Genomic DNA, 19,701 nt, shown 5'->3' with positions numbered 1-19,701 from the left:
GATGATCATTATGGTCCTTTTCAACCCAGGCCATTCTGTTATTTTTGTGTAAGTAGCACTGGGGTTGAATGGCTTTCAATTGCTTTATTTTCCTCCTTTAGCTGAAGTGCAGAGTGAGATTGAAAGAATCTTTGAGCTGGCCCGGTCCTTGCAGCTGGTTGTCCTGGATGCAGACACTATCAATCACCCCGCACAACTTATCAAGACATCTCTAGCACCAATTATTGTCCATGTTAAAGTGTCTTCTCCAAAGGTAATGTATCTCACCATCAAATTATTTGCATTTGAGTTTTTCAGCATCTGCATGGCATTCGTGTACGCAGGATAAGATGTTTTACTCCTCCAACAATCACAGCAGTACAGGGCTTGAGGTTGAAAGATCCTTCTGGAGCTCTGTCAGCACTACTTAATGCAGTGGAAGTGTGTCAAAAGATGACTAATGTCTGTCATGTATTGTTCACTTCTTTCCTCCCATTCAATCCCTAGAGGACAGAGTTGGTCACGTAGCTCTATTTCTTTACAGCTGCCATTTACATTGCAGCTAATCCTGCATTTGGCATGTTGTTCGTGAAGATGCCAATCAGCATTTTACAGTCACTGTTTTCCCCTGAATCAGGTGTTGATTGTCCCCATTTTATCCTCTTGCATGGAGAGGCCACTTACAGAGAAGGGTGGGTTCAGTCCTTGGCACCATGTGCTGCTGCCCACAGTGATGAAAGTTTTCAGGATGACTTGTAAGTTCTTTATGGGGGAAAATAGAGTTACGTCTCAGAAGACATAAAAAATAATGAAATCATTTGCGTTTTCTAAGACAGTTATCCTTGCTACACAGGATAGAATTCAGCACAAACTGAATGCAGCATTAGAGCAGCCTGATTACGTTAGCACAGCATTTCACTTGACCTAACTTACCCTTCTGAAGCAGAGCCCGCTAACGCAGCAGTGCTTCCCAGCTTGTTGGAGCTGGAGTGAGGATTGGGGAGAGGATACCCTCACAGTGATGCTCTGGGTCAAAGCACTGTTCCCTTCTGGCTTTGGTTTTTGCAGTCCCTCTGCTGAGCTCCTCACAGCTTCATTGCTTCCTGTAGCAGCAGTGTGACACTGCTCAGCAAGCTGGCTGGGCAGCAGAAGCCAAAGAAGGCTTAAGATGCAAGGGAGTGGATAAATGGCTTGTGTTTGGGCTTGGGTGTATAGACAGGGCATTGCACTGTGTTGAGTGGATATACCCTGCCCCATCTGTATGCCCATACTGTAAGAGAAGATGCACTTTAAAATGCTTTTAAAGCTCAATTTGTATTGACTGAAGTCAATTTGGTTACTATCCAAAGGAATTCCATTAGAGCTGAGAAGTTTCAGAAATGTCTGCCGTGTGTGTTGAGTGTGATGGAACTCCTGCAGAGTTCATATTATTAGAAGACAACTTTGCTGGTATAGAAAGCCTTTTTTGAACTGTTCTCTCTGTACCCTTGCTACTGGCTCTCTGCAGCCAGCTCCTCACATCTCTATATGATCTTTCCCAACCTATACTGAGCCTGGGTAACTGGAATTTGCTGATTCCCAGCTGGGCTTGTTGAGCTCAGTACAGATGAGTAGCACTGCTGGCACGTCTGGAGGAGGGTCACATCCCACAGGGACTGGTGGCTAAGGCTGGGGAAGGGAGGAAAGAAAACAAATCTTCATGTAAGTGTAGGTGTATAGGAAGAAAACATCTGCCTTCACCTTCCTTTTGAACATGCCTTTTTTGACTACTGAAGTAACTTCCATTTAATTTCTTTCTGGTAATAATGACTGTTTGGGAAGCTTGTGTACAGAAAAAAAATCTGTCTCAGATTTTCCCCTGTCTTTCCAGGTAAGTAGGAAGCAGAGGGAGATCCTTGTTGCCTAAGAATAAACAAACTCTCCACAGTAAATATTACATGAATTGCAGCGTGCTGCTTAGATAGGGCCCAGCAGGAAATGACCTGGCTGCCTGTTGTCATGGGACGTGGAAGGAGCTGTGGGTGTTGCTGGCCTTTACAGCAGGGCTTTGCTGCACTCTCCTGTAGGCAAATTGCTGAGATACGCACTGGATGACTGTGAATTATCAAAAGGGTTTCAGACTGAGCAGACTTCTGGGTGCAGGGTGCAAAGTCTAACTGTTCCTGGTTATCAGGGGTCCGTAGTGGGGCAGCACAGCTCAGTGTCTTTGTTAACGACCTGGCTGATGAGTGCAGTGCACTCTGAGTACCTGTTTGTGGGAAATGCCGAAGTCTGGGGCAGGTTAATGTGCCAGAGGGTAGGGCTGACATTGAGGGGGACCTTGGCAGGCTTTCACCAGCATCCTAAAGTTCTTCAGAGGGAAATGCCAAGTTCTGTCCCTGGGCTGCTGTGAGCCCCTGCTCAGTTGGGGCAGTTGTGCAGGTAGGGACGTGGGCTCCTGGCAGGCAGCGTGGGCACGAGGGAGCAGTGTGCCATGCAGCAGAGACATGGCTGTGTGCTGGGCTGTGTGAGCACGTGCTCGGTCCTGACCCACAGGGGTTACCCCAGAACTCAGCTGGACAAAGAGCTGAGCACTGTGATCCTGCGAGGGGTTTGGCACAGAGACCTCTAGAGGTCCTTCCAGCTTCAATAATACTCCGTTCTGTGATTCTTTAATTTTCTTTGAGACTTTACAGGAAATCCTTTAAATTCTCTAACTGTTCTGACCCTGAAGTTCTAATAGTGGAAGAAACAAACAGAGGAATTTATGAACTGTGTGCATAACATTCCTTCTGTACCCAGAACATTCCTTGGAACAGATACAGTCACAGCATTATTGCTACACAGCATAACGTGCTCCTACTGCTGTGCTGCAGTCAGTCCTCTGTCATTCTCTATGTGTGTATTTACATTTTGTGCTCTTCTAGAAGATTACATTGGTCATAAATAGCCTGTCACTTAAAGCAAATAAAGCAAAATTGCTGTTTCCATTGCCATTGAAATATTTGTTAGGGATCGAATGTGATGCAGAAGGAAACACCCAGCTCTCAGGGAGGCTCTTAGCAATGTTTATGTTTCTATTCAGGGAGAATATTTTGTCCATTTTGTTAAACGTAATAGAGAGCTTCTGAAATTGGTAATCCTCCAGTGCAATGTCAGTCTCTGAGCATTATGGACATGATTCTTAAACTCACCTTTTCCTCTTTTCCTCTATCAGGTTTTGCAGCGACTGATTAAATCTAGAGGAAAGTCACAAAGTAAACACTTGAATGTTCAGTTGGTGGCAGCTGATAAACTTGCACAATGCCCACCAGTAAGTACAGAAGAAAGGCTAAAGAACTTGTGATGTGTGGAGTCTGAAAGATGTCTGCTGTCTCGGTCCTTTATTATAGCAGAGTTCAAATGTTATCACTTCCCTTTGTGGACAGCCCAACACTGCAACCCTAGCTCAGCTTTTGTTGCTGAGGAACAAAAAAGTGTGGTACTTTCTTCCTGACTGTCTCCAAAGCCGGGTTTGTTTTGCTCTTTGGCCAGATGACAGGTCAGAAATGTGGTAAAACTGATCTTCCAGCAGCACACGAGCAAATTACATCACTTGTGGAGCAGTGCTGTCTCAGGGGCCGAAGTCTCAGAGTCATGTTTGGGAGGAGGCTGCAGGGGACTTTCCTTCAGCCACGCAGCGAGTTCCTGCACAGCGTGAGGCACTCGTGGCTGCACACACGCCATCCCTGAGCTTCCTGGCACTGCAGCACCTGGAACCCTTCCAGGTGCTTTATCTGGAAGCCTGGTCACTGCTCAGGGCCATTGTATCACAGGTGCTGATATTCACCTCAATCAGTGTGCTTCTAAAGGAGCTCAGGTCTGAGATAGTGGATTAGGCAGGCAATGCTGTGCAGACAAAGTCTGTGCAGGGCAGACTTGCCTGTATTTGTGAAAGCCTTTGGTTCCTGTGACAGAGACAGCTGTTAAGTATGGGCATGCTTAGATGAGGGCTTGCTTTCTGAAAAGCACCATTTCCTACTGAAACTGCAAGGGAGCTTCAGTTAAGTTTGCTCAGCAGCACCAACCAGATGGAAATGGAGGAACAGTTTACACAGATCTGTCAGAACACTTAATATTGGGAGTTTTGCATAATGTTTTGGTGTATGTTCAGGCTGGATCTACATGGAGGTGTTAGAAAGCAGGGGAAAAGGAGATAGGTTTGACTGAAACTTGTCTTTGTCTGAAAAATGAATGGATTAAGAACATGTCCAGGATGAGACAGATCTGATTCAGGTTCCTCCTTTACCTGATACAGAGCTGAAATTCAAATATTGTAGAAAAGCACTGGTGATAATTGTGGGGCGTATCTTGATTTCTGCAGCCAAATGTACTGTTTGCAGTGCTCACTGTGCTCAGACTGCACACTCTGAGCCTGTCAGCTCTGCATTTAGAAGCCTTCCTCCTTGCCAGTGTCCACTGTCAGAAGTGGAAGATGGTGACTGCACATATATATGCAGCTGCTTGTGCTGCAGAGCCAGCCAGCAAGTTGAATGCAGCTTTGAAGCATCTGACTCCTTGTGTGTGTTCTGCGTATTCCCCCAAGCTTTTGTCCAGGGTTTCCTAAATGGGATATCATAGAATCATAGAATGGTCTGGGTTGCAAAGGACCACAATGATCATCTGGTTCCAACCCCCTGCTGTGTGCAGGGTCACCAACCAGCAGCCCAGGTTGCCCAGAGCCACATCCAGCCTGGCCTTGAATGCCTGCAGGGATGGGGCAAGGCATCTCATGCAGGAGCCCTTCATACTATTGAGACTTGCTTCTGCCCTGTGCCAAGCACAGTGTCACTCTCCAAGCTGCTGGCTATAGTATCTGTAGGTTGTTTGCTGCCTCATCCTTGTCTTCCACTTGGAGCAGCACAGAAAGATGTCGGAGCTACCTCCGTTTCTGCAGAAGTCAGCAGTATTGTGTTTCTCACACACAGTTTACACTGAATTGTTATGTCTGAAAAGGACAACAGGGAATTCCTGTGAGCCATGCAAGTCCAATCAACTTACACAGTGTTGGTAGTACAAAACAAGTTCTTTGGAAGTATCTGCCTTCCTCACTCTCAGTGGGTATGAGCCAAGTGAATGGAGTTGCACCTGCACCTGTTTGAATACAGCTGGTGCTGCTGACGCTGAGCCATCCCTGCAAGCTTGCACACAGCACCTCATTTTTCATTCTTCACATCTTGAAAGGTGCATTTATTCTTCCACCTGCACAGAGAAACCTGTGTGTGTTCCACAGCCTGAACTGCTCTCTCATTCAGTCACTTCCTCTTATTCCACTCAGCTTTGTGCAAACCCGTTGAAATGAAGCAGTGGCTGTTATTGAAGTGCACATTGTGCACCATGTTGTGTGAGCTGTAGCTCGTTTGTTGCATCACAGCACTTGGGTTGTGCATCTCAGGATCCACTAAACTCTGCCATAATCCTGGGTGCTGCAGTTCTGCTGATGCCCAAGACAACAACGGAAGGCCCTGCCTGAATAAGAGAAGTGTTTCCAATTTTCTGAGTTGCCTGCACTGTGCCTGCTGCTCTTATGGGTGATCCCATAGCCCCAGCTGGCAATTGGGAAGAAAAGAATAGGGTCTGGAATCTTTTGTGTAATGTAGGATGAGTGTCTTCCTGAATTAAGCAGTGTGGTGTTTTTTTTTAAAGCAGCATTTGAATTATCTGGAAAAATCTTCTGGCAGTGATGCTGCTATGGAATCTAACTCGGGTTCTTTTGGTATTGCCCACGGGCTGTGTTGAAGCCAGCAGGGCTTTCCCAAGCAGTGTGCGGTGCTGGCAGTTAAGTGTTGGTTTGTGCTCGTGAGCAACTAGGTTTGATTGAGTTTAAATTAAAGGGCCAAGTTGATCCATGATTTAATTAAGTACACTGCTGAGACCAAAGACGTTGCTGTCTGTCTGCTGCACCAGGCCCTGCTCTGTCTGTTTGCAGGCTGGATTCCTGCAAGAGCAGCGTTTGTTTGAAGTGGAGATACTTGTGAGCCATAAAAGCCACAGTCTGTTTCATGTGCTGCAAGTCAGTCTTAAGCAATCAGGTGGTGCTGTATTGTCTAGACATTATAAAAATAGCTTTCTTTCTTAAGTTCAGGAACTGCTTTCATTATTAATTCCTTGCTAATCTTTCACTCCAGCCACGGCTGCCACTGCATGACTCCGTTAAGCAGAAATGTGGCTCAAAGAAATGTGAGCTGTACTAACTGTATGCTTTAGGTGTGCTGGTCATAGGCATCCCATTCTGGTTTCTCTGTACTTGACCTAGTGCACTTAGGATGTTTTACAGTGTGGCACACTGCTTTCCCCAGAGCACGGTCACGTATCCCACTGCTGTTAATGGTTGTGCTGCATTCTTTTTGATATGCTTTAGTAAAAAAACATTAAAAAATAAGTTTTTTCTACCTTATGTACATTAACTATATCCTATATTTTACGAGGGCTGCTCCAAAAGTAATGCCTTCTGTTTTGTTATGTTGGTGGTACGGCAGCAGAGGCAGAACCTTCCTGCCATCATCCCATCAGGTGCTGTGGCTGTGTGACAGATGGCAGCAGAGGGACACTGTGACCAAATGGAGTCTGACATGGAAGTGCAGGTGGAGCAGAGCTGTCACTGAATTCCTCCACACGGAAACGTGGCACCTACTGACATTCATCAGTGCTTGTGAGAGTCTACAGAGACTGATCTGTGGGTGTGTGAGCACAGTGAGGGGTTGCTGTATTTCAGCAGTGGTGACAGCAACAGCAGGTCTGACTTCTATAAGCGTGGCATGCAGGCTCCTGTTCTTATGGCAAAAATGCAGAGCTAATGGTGGTGACTGTTGAAAAAATAATGTTTTATAGCTGGGAATTTGCTCTGTCAAATAGTGCTATCGTGTTCTTTGTAGCTGTTGTTGTTTCAATGGGAATAAATAGGAGGCATTACTTTTGGAGCAACCTACATGTATATGGACCAAGGCAATTCCTCTTCATTCAGCATGGCCCAGGTAAACCCAAAGGTTGGATACCCATGGTTAGTGGATCTTAGCACTGAAAGAGTGTTAAGCACTTGCTTGCAGAGGAGGGAACACTTATTTACCACACTGATAAGGAAGAGGAAATCAATATCAGGGTTGTAGAGCTAAGTGAAGTTCTGGAGCAGACTTGCAGGTGGCAGGTAGGTGCAAGTGAAGGTCTTGCACTTTTGAGTCTTATCTTGGAGAAATCAGCTTAGGACAGGTCTGACTGTGCAAGGCAGAGCAGCACGGTGTGGGCTGTAGCTGCTCCTGTGCCACCTGCACTTCTCATTTCCTGTGATGTTTTCACAATAGTTTTTTTCTACGGAGGTGAGAGAGTTAAGATCACAGATGAAGTACAGCATTTCACTGCCGAAGATACGTTTATCTTTTTCTTGAGGAGCTCTGTGGTTCTGTGTCAGCATTTCACTGCTAGCACTCACTGCCTGTAGTGTACTTTGGCTCCTTGGGTAGCACAGAGCCTCTTGGCCCCAAATCCTTCTGTGCTCACCAGGAAATTCTCCTCTGGGACTTTGCACTGAAAAGACCTGAGGCAAAATGCCAGGATTTGCATTAATGCTTCAGTAATGATCCTGGGTGAATTGAAAAAGGTGTGACCTGCATGGCTTTGTGGATGTGAGGACAGACGTGGGGCCGTGCAGATAGCTGGCAGAAGCAGAGGTGCTGAGTGGCACTGCACTGTGCCTGGGCAGAGCCCTGCTCTGCACTGCCATCACCGTATGAAATGCTGTGCTGAGCGTGCTTCACTCCACAAACGCATTCTGACTGGGATGTGAGAGGCAATGTAAAGTGTCCCAGTGTTGCTCTGACAGACTGCTTTAGTTCCTGTCTTCTGTTAGAATGCTTTGAGCAAAATAAACTCTTTGCTGGAGTCCTGTGCCTTCAGGCGTGCTGGGCCGCACAGTGCCTGGTGAGGGGAGAGCTTTGGCGTTGGGTGACAGAATCACAGAATGGTTGGGCTGGAAGGGACCTCAAGGATCGTGAAGCTCCAACCCCCCACCACAGGCAGGGTCACCAACCTCCCCATTTCATAGCAGCCCAGGCTGCCCAGGGCCCCATCCAGCCTGGCCTTGAACACCTCCAGGGATGGACGGGGCATCCACAGCCTCTCTGGCAGCTGTTCCAGCACCTCACCACTTTCATAGCACAGAACTTCCCCTGACAGCCAGCCTACATCTTCCCTCCCTCAACTTCAAACCATTTCCCCTTGTCCTGCTGTTATCTACCCTTTCAAAGAGTTGACTCCCCTCCCATTTAGAGGCTCCCTTTAGGTACTGAAAGGCTGCAATGAGGTCACCCCTCAGCCTTCTTTTCTCTAGGCTGAACAAACCCACTCATGTCCTTTGCTTTGCACTTGCAGTGCTCTGGTTGCTATTTATTTAATTCTAAAGTATTAGCATGATGAGAATTGTTTAACGCCTCTCTCACTTCACCCATAACATTGTAATGAACCAACGCTTTGTTGTTGTGATCAGGAAATGTTTGATGTAATTTTGGATGAAAACCAGCTCGAAGATGCTTGCGAACACTTGGCAGAATACCTGGAGGCATACTGGCGTGCTACACACACCACCAGTAGCACACCCATGACTCCTCTTCTTGGGCGAAACCTGGGATCCACTGCACTGTCCCCATACCCTGCTGCGATCTCTGGACTGCAGGTATGAAAATGCATTTCAGCTCCCAAACAGCAGCAGAGGTCAGGTATTTTGTTGTTTTATTTTTAATTTTGGGGGGGAAATGGTGTACTGTGTTGTGTATAGCGTAAGTTTTACGTGCTTCAGTGTCAACTGTTTGCTGTTTGGCCACAGCCAGCAGCAAGAATGCAAGCTGGAGGCCCATAGTCAACGCAGACACAGCTGAAGCACTGCGACAGCTCTGGCTTAAGTGGGAAATAAAACGGCTGCACACGTTGCTGCCATTTACGCTGGTATCACGGCCATATTAAAAAATGGCATTTTTTTAATGTGGAAAAAATGCCATTGCCAGTGGGATGCTCTCAGATTGAGAATACACTGTGGCACAGCAGTGGAGCTCGTGGCTGCTGTAATTGGGAAGAACAGTTTCTCTAATGTCCCATTCTCTAACTCATAACTTCACAAAGCATTTGCATTTGGGTGATGAACATCCATGCTTGTCTCGTGTCAGCAGAATGCCTTCACCTTTTGAGTTCTTTGAGTGTGAATAATTCCCATTTTTTTTTACCCATTGAAAAAAATTGTGACCATTTTTCTTCGCAGGGATAGCTCAAAAACGGCTGAACTTTGACACTTCAAACGTGGCATGTAAATAGTCCTTAACGAGAAGTACGTGCTTTACTAAGTTTGAAAACAGAACGTGTTGTTGAAGTAATAGTTGTGAATGCTTGGGAAGATCAGGACCGTAGTGAACTCTAAAGTCTGAGCATTTCAGAAGGTGTTTTGTGCGTGTGTGACTTCCTAGGAATGTGCACTTTCTAACGTATGTCAGAAGTCGATTGAGCAAATGAGATTTGATGAATGATTCACCTGACAAATTTAACCTCTGTTCTGCTTGTAGAATGTCTGGAAGCAGGTAACGCTTTTGAAGGAGGTGACTCAATGTTGAGTGTTCCCAATGAAAATGAAGCTATTTTTTCTGTGGGTGAATGGCACTTCATGAAGGTGCATGGTGTTTGGTACTCACCTTTCTAATGATGTGCTTGATTCTATTAGGCTCAGTGAGCCACTGTTTCCTGACTGGCTGAACGCACAAGCACTGTTCTGTTACTAATAAAGCACACATGTAAAATGTTGTCTCCATTTTCACTTGCCTTAAAATTTCAGTTTTCCATCCCGTCATGACAATAAAATACCATCTGTAGAACTGTCACCTCTTCAGTTTCATTTTGAAAACTGGGTGTATCCGCAGAATTTTTTTCAGGCATTTATTTCTCTCTGATCAATGGACACCAGCAGTGACTGTGAAATGTTGCTCCATTTACTTAGGGAAAACTCACACTGAAGATGAAAATCACCCCTGTGCAGTGGGCTGGCTGAAGGTATGCATCACCTAATCCCCACTTCACCCTCATTGTGAAGGCTTAGCTGGGACTTGAATGGTGCTAGTTCTCTGCAGAGGGGTAAATTTCTCCCTGAGTGAATGATGCCCAGTTGAGGACTGCAGGACGTGGCTCTCAGTGCTGCTCCAGCACTCAAAGAATTTGGGGGTTTTTACACAGTTGATTTGAAGACTTCCATCAATGGAAGCGCTTACCCACCGAGAGGATGTGTGCTAATTCCAGCCTTTGGAAGCATTTGTTTCAGTTGTAAATGTTCTGATGTCATGGTGGTGACTGAAGCCCTCACACATCCAAGGAACCAAACTAGCTTAGGTGCCTATGGTTATTTAAGAATTCATACTTCATAGGGCCTGGTGGCTCCTCTCTTGATACCTCAGGGAACCGAATACTGGAAGCCCCAAATACTAAAAGCCCCCAAGCTTTTTACAGCAGTCATATCTGAAACTGATGCAGATTTGCTGGGGCAGTCTGTTTGTGTTTTACCCGATCAGAGTTTGGGGGTGTCTCTTTCTCACTCAACTGTCACTTGAAGTATAGTTTATTGTGATTGAAGCTTCTAATGTAATCTGAACCTTTGGGCTTCATGAAGGTCATCAGGGTGAAGTCATTGGCATATGTACAGCTAAGTCAGACCAGCAGCTCCAGGAGTGTCCCATTACAGCTGTGTGGTGCACCTTCCAAAGCCTGTGGTCACTCGGTCCTTGGCTGTGAGCTGCTTAGTGGGGAGTGATGGGGATGCTCACATGTATTTGCAGGCCTCAGCAGGATGAGTGAACTGTCAATGCCAGCTGGGGCCAGTGGTTAGCATTTGTGGCTGAGCTCTGGTTAGGTCTAAACCTATGTAGTTCATCCTAATTCTGGTGAACAGACTTGCATCCTGCAGTTCAGGTCGTGGGGATAAGTGCTCCTTAGGCTCCAGAGGCATTTTAAGGCAACTACTGAAGGCCGTGTCATGCAGACAGTGCAACTGGATCAAAAGTAATTTGGGATATAACAGCAGCATGTAACCACACCAGGTTTATGCCATGGTTACACATCTCAGGAGGGAAATAGTGGGATCAGAATTACTATGCAATCACAATAAAGACTGGAAGGTTTTAAGAAAATAACAGTTTGCATCCAGAGAAGAAATTACTGCAGTGAAGAAGGAGAACGTGAGCATAGGAAGTTAAATTTGCAGCTCTCTAGTGAAGAAAATATATGGACTTTGACATACAGACACTGCTAAGACATGATGCTAGGAAAACTTGGGCAAGGCATTGTAGAAGTTGCTGCCCCGTAATTAAGCACGAATTTGTAGATCAGCAGCTTTTCTGTGTCAGCTCACTACATGGAGTCTCTCAGTGGATAACCTTGGTAGCATCGATCCACGCTGGGAGACGAGACATCCTATCTGCTGTGCTGTAATGTACACCTGTCTGCAGGGTTATTTACTTCCCCAGGCAGACAAGCCTTTTGTTATAAATTATGCAGTTTAACAGTTGCCACAGAGAAGATGTAGCGATGGGAGGAAGGTTTCAGAGCATGGAGAGCCTTGCCCAAAATTTCAGAAGGGAGAGGAGCAGGGAGTGCTGTGTGTGCCTGTGAACCTGAGGCCACAGGGCTGCAGCCATCACAGCAGCGTTCTGCTGGCACTGCCAGGATCAGAGCAGTGACTGTTATCTCAGGAAAGGGAAGCACAGGCCACGTTTGTTCTGAGCTGTACGGGTGAGAGGCTTAATGTGATGGCAGTAAACCGGGTTGTTGTCTGCATAGACCCCTTCAGTGTGCTACTTCATTGGCAAAATACATGAACCAATTTTTTTTTTATGTCATAAATGTAATACGTCATTTTGGGAATGTGAGGATAGAAGAAGCTCATTATCTTACTTAAAATACTGCATTTTAGCTGGAAGAATTTGTTAACGTTTTAACTATGGCTTTGCTGCCCAGTGAGCTGCTGTCACTTGTTGGGTCGTGTGAAGTTTTTTACAGAGAGCTCAGGGAGCCGAACCTTTAAAAACAAGAGGGGCAAAAACCACCTTCAGCTGTTTTCTGAAGATCCGTAAACCTGTGGCAAACTGTTTCTAAGCAGAATAGAGGCATGAATGAGACTATGTTCATGATCAGAGAAAGGTGATAAATGCTGAATACATCAGCTCACTTTTCATGCTAAGCGACCTGTAGTGTTTAAGGTGGTGAATGCCATAAGAGACACGTTGTAATGCCATGTTTGGTCTGCTTGCAGCTCTAGGAACCAAACTATTCTTGTAACCCATTCCTGTAAGCATACAGGTTTTAATATAAAACGAATTTCACAAAAGTGGATGGATGTTGAAAGACCTCAGAATAAAGTTTCAAAACTAGCTTAAAAGTACCCAATTCTCCTTATTTGTGCTAACGCTTGGATTCTTTGATACTCGTAGAGCCAGCGTATGAGGCACAGCAGCCATTCAGCAGAGAACTCTCCAATTGAGCGACGAAGTCTCATGACCTCAGATGAAAATTATCACAACGAAAGGGCTCGGAAGAGCAGGAACCGCTTGTCTTCCAGTTCCCAACACAGCCGAGATCACTACCCTCTAGTGGAAGAAGAGTACTCTGACTCATACCAGGACACTTACAAACCCCATAGGAACCGAGGATCCCCTGGAGGATATAGCCATGATTCACGACACAGGCTTTGAGTTCAAGAACCTGGGGAAAAATAGTATTCATCAGTTGATAACTTGCCATAACGTAGCTAGGAAAAGCAATTCACCTTAATTTGGCAGATGTAATGCGGTTATACTGAGGTTACACTCTGCTGTCATTTGATGTTCAGTAGGGGACAAAAGAGTTATCATGCCCTTACGTTTATGCCCTGTCATATAGATTGCATTTTGTTGTTGTTGTTTTTTTTTTAGTACAGCATTTACATTTATAGCCATACCTTTTCTCATCGTTAGATATTAGGCACATCAGTTTGTAACTTAGGGTTATTATCGAGGCACTTATAAAGTAATTTCCTGTGCTGGAAATTCCAAATGACCAGTTCCAGTTGGAACCAATTTATAAACCAATTCCTGTTGGAATTTGGGTGAATTGACTGGAAAGTCAACCTGAGCATGTTGCAATCAAGTGAAAAAGATAAAAATGAAGAATCTGAAAATTAGAAACCAGTAGAAGCCGGAAAGTCAGCTACAGTATTTGTTTGCCGGAAGCTCAGTTTACATTTACAGTTAGAATAAAAGCATTTTATCCTAACTACTTCCTTCCAGAATGGCTTTTTCAGACAAACCAAATGTAAACTGTTGAGAGTGCCAAAATCACAAATTATTGCAGCAGTTACAAAATACTTTCCAGTTTGAAATTATTTTTAGAGCTGGCATAAGTGTTGCAGCAAAATGATTTCTTTAGTTTAGCCAGTACTGACTTTTGTGTTGGGGTCAGCAGTGATGAGCTATGACACGACAAGGGGAAACAGGAACAGGAAAATGAACAAACTTTAGGACAGTTTGTGTGGTCAGAGGTTGGGAATAGTCTTTTTTTTCCCTCTCTCTCTTGTTTACCTGAATACAGCTAGTAGTCCCAAAATCATAGAATCACAGAATCACAGAATGGCCTGGGTTGCAAAGGAGCACAGTGCTCATCCAGTTCCAACCCCCTGCTGTGTGCAGGTCACCAACCAGCAGCCCAGGCTGCCCAGAGCCACATCCAGCCTGGCCTTGAATGCCTGCAGGGATGGGGCAAATGGAGGAGGAGGAAGGAGGAGTACCAAAACTGGTACCGAGACACACAGTATTTTTTCTCCCATTTTGAGTATCCTGCCTTTTTAAATGGAAAATGCTACTTTTCCAACCTAGAGTGTAGAGTACCTCCACTTCCAGTCCATCTGAGTAGCTGCGTGTTGCAACCTTCAAAATCTGTCTCTGAATGTCTGAAAATTCCAGCATCGCACAAGAACTCTCCAGAAGAACATCAGTTTCAATCCCTGTAGTGAAATCTGAGGAAAGGGGGGAGGTTAAGGGTCCCTAAATGATAAAAGTGGGAATAATACGCTCATCAGAATTAGCATGCAATAAAAATGGAGAATCAGAAAATAATCGCTCACATGCAGAGCTGACATTTTTAACTCAAAGAACTGCGATAAATCCTTGGAGATATCGCTGCCTTATTTCCTGTTGATCACTTATTTCACCTATTGAGTCTTCAGGTTTTTTTTAAATAGGTCAGTGTCTGTGAGCAGACCTCACATCTTACACCATCAGTGAAGCCTTAGATCCAATACGACTGAAACAGTGAGCAGAACTGGCAGTTTTGTACAACACAGCAAGGTCTGTAAGCAGAGACTCCTGAAGTTCCAACTGCTTGTTTTCTTAAATTGACAGAACTGTGCTGAACGTGTGTTTCTGTATGCAGGTTCATGTCAAAAGTTTTTTCAAAGATGAGGGTCATTGACTTCTGTATCTGAATATCTTCCCCAGGGGGGGCTTTAAGAGCACCTAGCACGAATTTCAGGGGGGAAATCCTAATTATTATGGTTTCTTCCGCTTTCTGGACCAGTTAACAAAGATCACTGATATTTTCCACCACCACTGAGCCTGGTTATCTTCTTGATGTTAAAAACAAGAAAAGTAATTCATCTCCTGCCTGGTACAGCCAAAAATGACGTACATCTCTAGCAGCATTAGAAGATCATGGATGCATGACTGATTTGTTAAACAGTTCTACTGCCTCAGAGGCAAACCTTAAACATTACTGGATGATTCAAGTGGGCCATTGCCAAGAAAAAAACTATTAAATACCTGCATCCATTAGAGTAACAAGTGTTAAGAATGGGTATGACAGACCTGATCCTGTTGGATTTTCTTCAGCTGAATGCTCACAGATTCCAAAAGTGCATTTAGGCTGAGAAAGCACAGCAAGATGTGGTCTGGGAATGGTAGCTACAGCTGCCTTCTCTAATATTTTCTGCTATAGCACAGTGGAGCATTCTCCAGTAATTTTTACAAATCTTTGTTACATGTACAGCACACATACCTGCATGAGAAAGAAGGCATTAGGCAAAACATATTTTCTATAAGCTTTAATAAGTTTCTTGTTTGTGTGCATTAAAGTATTAATTGCAAAGGATGCACTGAGATGTATAAAGCTAGATTAGACAGCTGTTTATCTTTATTCTGTAGTAGCATTAGGGATCCGATCATTTAACTGCTTGAAGATATTTGCATTTTAATGGCAGGTAGCTGTGAAGCACCTGCATATATTTTCTAGTAAACAAGGTTACTGCTTTATCATTTCCTAGGCAAAAATGGCATTTATTTCTAGAGCCTTTTGGAGCCTTGTTTTTAAGTCTTCCATGTCATGCTAGTAAAGGGAAAGATCGACACAACACATAGGCATAAATTCCATCACCTGCAGCATCTGAAGTGCCAAAACAACTTTGTTCTAATAGAAACAAGCTTGCGAGGGATGTTATGTATTGTCTTGGAAGAACCCATTGAGATCCTTTATTAGATGGGTTTAAGGTCACTGTTGTATGTAATTAATTTACCCTCTTCGCTCCCATTGCCCATTGCATTTTAACTATAAGAAATCAGTTACAAAAGATCCAGCAGATCTCATTGCTTGGTGTTTTTTCTTTTTTTCTTTGAGGACAGGTATATCTTTAAGCACAAATATACTGGACATGCTAATAGATGGTTAATTTATTCTAGATACGAGCTACTGGAACTCTTTCATTTTACACAGTAAATTATTTTTAGGAAACACGGTAATCAGTAAAAGCTGCAATGTTGATCAGGACGTGTTAACTCATAGTGTTTGTATTAGAACTGCAGCAGTGCTAGGCAGCTGTATTGTGATTTATTATGCAGTGCTGCTATATACAGCTGTGAAGTTCTGTATTCCTCAGTGAGTACGAGTAATTTTCCCGTCCTCGTACCATTTCTTCTTACTATTAAAATATTATTAAGCAAAGGCCGGGGTTCTGTTCCTAAGCTCTAGCTTACACAGAGAATTTTAGCTGGCTTTTTTGTTACCTGATGTTTTTTTCCTTAGGAGACTTGGGCTAACAATAGCTCAGCCAATGAAAGCGATACGACAGTCTTCACATCTAAAGACAATATTAGGCGGTGCGTTCGTATGTTTTGGATGAATTAAAGTACTGTCAAACTCTTGAAGGCACTTTAAAGACAATTCATTGTTAAATTCCTAATTTCAAATATTTCCCTTTTGGCAGGTTGCATTTAGCAGCTGTACGGGTTCATTTAGTGGCCACGTAGACGAACATTTATCCCATGGGGTGTGCAACTCACAGCTGGCTGTATTTCTGCAGTGAGTAAATTATGAAATTGCTGTTCAAAGGAACACAATGGAAGCTATTCTGTATAAAATTATAGTTTTATAAACAGCGGGCCAGGTTCTATGGTTGCTTTCTAAACGTTCGACCTGGTAAAAATCAGTTCCTCTGCTTGAGAACTAATAAATAGTGCAGCGTGGCCCTACACCTAGATTGTACCTCAAGAAATCCTCTTAGCCCCAGGCTGTGTTCATGATGAGCACAGCAGACTGGAGCACACCCTGGCTTAGATCTGATGTTTCTGGCTTGCTGTGCTGGACCCAGGTGCACTGGGTATGGTGGGCTGGGAGGAGGCTCTGGGCTCCAGCTATGGCCATATGCAGAGTGGTGGTGCTGGCTTTTTGCAAGGAGAGGCAGTGCCACTGGTTCTTCTCTAGGTTTGCAAGCTTTTTCTCAACTTGATGACTGGGGTGGTAACCTTTTGCACCCCTTTTAAAAGAACGTTTACACATAACTTGTGAGAATGAAAATTGCAAGCAGGGAGTGGTGGCTGTAGGAGTAAGGAGGCAGCGACAGTTGATTGAGATGTGCACAGGCCCTCAGCTTACAGTTCAGTCTGACTGCAGGTCTTCTGAATCCCGTTTGGTCTCAGTACTATGGAGTCCTCTGAAACCTCTCCAAATCACTTTACTGGCCCTAACGTTCTCAAAATAGTATTGCTAATTTAAGTAAATGAAGGCTTTTGTTGGTAGTTTGGCTTTGAGAATATCTTAAACGTCACTCTGATAGATTTTGTTGTCCAAGTTGAGTACTTGTGAAGCCTGGCCTTGACTCCATGGTCTTCATTTTTTTAAAGCAAAAGTAAACACTGTGAAGAAGAAAAAAATCAGATGCACGTTGGGTAGAATATCAGTAATACAGATCTGTTTTCACTCCTGAAAGTCCTTCCTATAAAATTGAGTTACATTCCCCAGTTGGCTTTTTAACACCACTTTTGAGTTAGAGAGTTTTTTTCCTGGATGAATGTTTTAATGTCAGTTTAGATTCACGAGGTTCTGCTATCTTTTGCTGCAGTTGCCTCTCATTCCTTCAAACCTGACTTCTCCAAAGGGTAAGGAACTGTAAGGCAATGTAGTGCAGCCAGCTTTAACTTTGGGGAAAAAAAGGAAGCCAAAAGTACTTTCCTTCACCAGCAGTCATCTGAATGGTGATTGTTGGGTTGCTATTCAAATCCAGTTTATTTTACATAGAAAAATAGAGGTACATGTCTTTAAAAGTACAGAGATATTTTAATAATGCTGTAAAGTACACGCGAGGTATTTGCTTAAAGAAGAGCTGAAGATTCTGCTGTGTATCAAAACCTTTGTTAAGCTGGAGACAGAGATGTTTTTCCTGATGCACAATCCATATAAAAAGTCCAGAGAGACATTCCAAGTGGATCCACGCAGAGGTCTGGGAGGAGGTGGAGATTATTGGAGACAGTAATGAGTGTGTCACTCATTTCATCATTCATAGCTAATTCCTTTGAGAGTGCTGAAGCTAGAAGCAGCACAGCCTTGGTCTCAGTGACGCTTCTGGCTTGCATTCGACCCCCAGGTTTCTTGGCAGTGAGTTACTGTGTGGCCTGGGCCCTACAAACACCTGCTGCTGGGCACAGTGGGTATTGCTGCCTTGTCTGAGAGTCAGTGCTTGCAGGGTCTAGCCATAACTGTCACGTACCACTTATCACACGCCTTACAAATGGTTCCTGAAATACAAAGTAAAATCAACTGAATGCCAGAGCCCCCTTTTTTTTGCTTCCACTCTGTATAAGCAGTAGAAAATCAATATAGTGAGGAAGTAATATTGTACAATACAGAATCGTGTGTTTTGCCAATCATGTAAAAACGGAGCAAGGGAAAAGAAGCACATTTGTAATAGCACAAATAGACAGTAATTCCACTATTGCATTTGGCATTGTGTTTTTGAAAAAAAAAAATAGGTATTTTGATCCAGCATTAATGTATTTATTGCATTTTCAATCCGTTTAACTTGTTGCCTGATACTTAAGCATTTTATTTCTAAGGCCTTGCATTTTGCATATGACTTGATTTTTCAATGACTTCATATTAACTAATGAAGAAAGAACCTTTTAAAATTACAAAATCTTGTATTCGTTTCTGCTGATTTCCTCCTCAGAACTGAAATTCCATAAACAGAAGCAAACTTTCGATTCAGTGCATAGATTTTGGCATCTGACTGATGAATATAGCACTCCTGTCCGAGCAGCCCAAGGTCTGGAATGAAATTCCCTGTGAGCTCTTGGGGCCGTAGTGCTGCATGCTGTCGTGTGCCAGGTGAGGGTTTGGGGGAGAGAACATTGCACCTGAGCTGCTTCGGGAGGGTCAGCCCTACACTGCCACTGATAGTGCTGTGCGTTCAGAACTGAAAGGACAGCAACTGTTCAGGCCCAGGTTGGGCTGCCGTTTGAACAGCCCGGTCCTCCTCTCGTGCACACAAAGTGAAATTGCACGAGAACAGCACAGGAAGAAGATCAGGCAAAGTGCAGTTTTATGTACGCGTGAGAAGCAGAGGGGTAATGGAAAGGTGAATACTGCTCACATGCAAACCACGGACCTTGGGCTTCTCAGTTCCCAGAAGATCTGTTCCTCACCCAAACTAGTTCCCAGTGCCAGCTTGGCAGTGCCCAGCCCCACCAGGAGCCAGTTTGGGGGCACTTTGGTAAAGACATGGCTGCCTTTACTCAAAAATGAGAGCCACAAATTCGTGTTTTCTCTTCTGCTGATTTGCCCCTTTCGGTTTTTACTTCTAGATACTGTATGTGTAGCATTCTACAAGGCATGCTAGGTAAAATATACTATGCAAATGTGTACAGTGTTGCATGCTTTGCTCTCCCTCTGCTTTTAGTGGCTTTCAAAGAAAAAAGAAAGTGTTGTTATTTTTGTGATCAGAATCATTTAAAAAAGAAAATGCAGACTGCATGCTGTTAGTATCCTCATTTCTATGGATTTGTTTTATGGGATTTAGATGTACAAAAATGAACTGCATTACAATAACTTTTCTACAATAAATCAAAAACTACAAACAGCACTCAGAAGCCTTGTAAGTCTCTGTGTTCAGCACTCAAGACTGGGAAAATGCTCAGAAGAATCACTGATGGAAACAGTTCTGAATGTTGTGGCATTTTTATTGTTTGATGGTGGGTTTTGGCAGTGGTTCCTCCTGTTAGCATTTTTAGTCAATATCAGTGAGGCTCTGAAGAAAGACATGCATCTGGTCTGTGAAATGAGTGGTGTTTATTTTTAAATCTATCTGCTCTTAAATAATCACAGCTCAGAAGCACAGAAGTCTGCGTAACATCTCACTGCTCCATCAAGAAACAAAATCCTTCAGCCAAA

General features: G+C 44.0%; 1 protein-coding gene across 8 annotated transcripts in view; it reads left to right on the top strand.

The window, feature by feature from the left end:
- Nucleotides 1-13,664, top strand: part of CACNB4 (calcium voltage-gated channel auxiliary subunit beta 4) — a 71,258-nt gene extending 57,594 nt beyond the window's left edge. For 2 of the 8 annotated variants that reach the window (XM_042827247.1, XM_042827251.1), the window contains 4 exons: nucleotides 102-253; nucleotides 3,176-3,271; nucleotides 8,477-8,662; nucleotides 12,447-13,664. In XM_042827247.1, coding sequence (XP_042683181.1) covers nucleotides 102-253; nucleotides 3,176-3,271; nucleotides 8,477-8,662; nucleotides 12,447-12,707 — 695 coding nt within the window. In that variant the 3' untranslated portion in view covers nucleotides 12,708-13,664. Of the gene's footprint in view, nucleotides 1-101; nucleotides 254-3,175; nucleotides 3,272-8,476; nucleotides 8,663-9,241; nucleotides 9,771-9,967; nucleotides 10,021-12,446 lie in introns of those variants that run through there. The other 6 variants (XR_006170322.1, XR_006170321.1, XR_006170320.1 and 3 more) reach the window with 6 other exon arrangements.
- Nucleotides 13,665-19,701: the final 6,037 nt, after the last annotated feature.

This window comes from Centrocercus urophasianus, unplaced genomic scaffold, assembly GCF_019232065.1.
Source record: "Centrocercus urophasianus isolate 14NV4802_14NV808 unplaced genomic scaffold, USGS_Curo_1.0 seq_28, whole genome shotgun sequence".
NCBI lineage: Eukaryota > Metazoa > Chordata > Aves > Galliformes > Phasianidae > Centrocercus > Centrocercus urophasianus.
The sequence above is the reverse complement of the archived record's forward strand: the minus strand, read 5'-3'. Positions and strand labels throughout refer to the sequence as shown.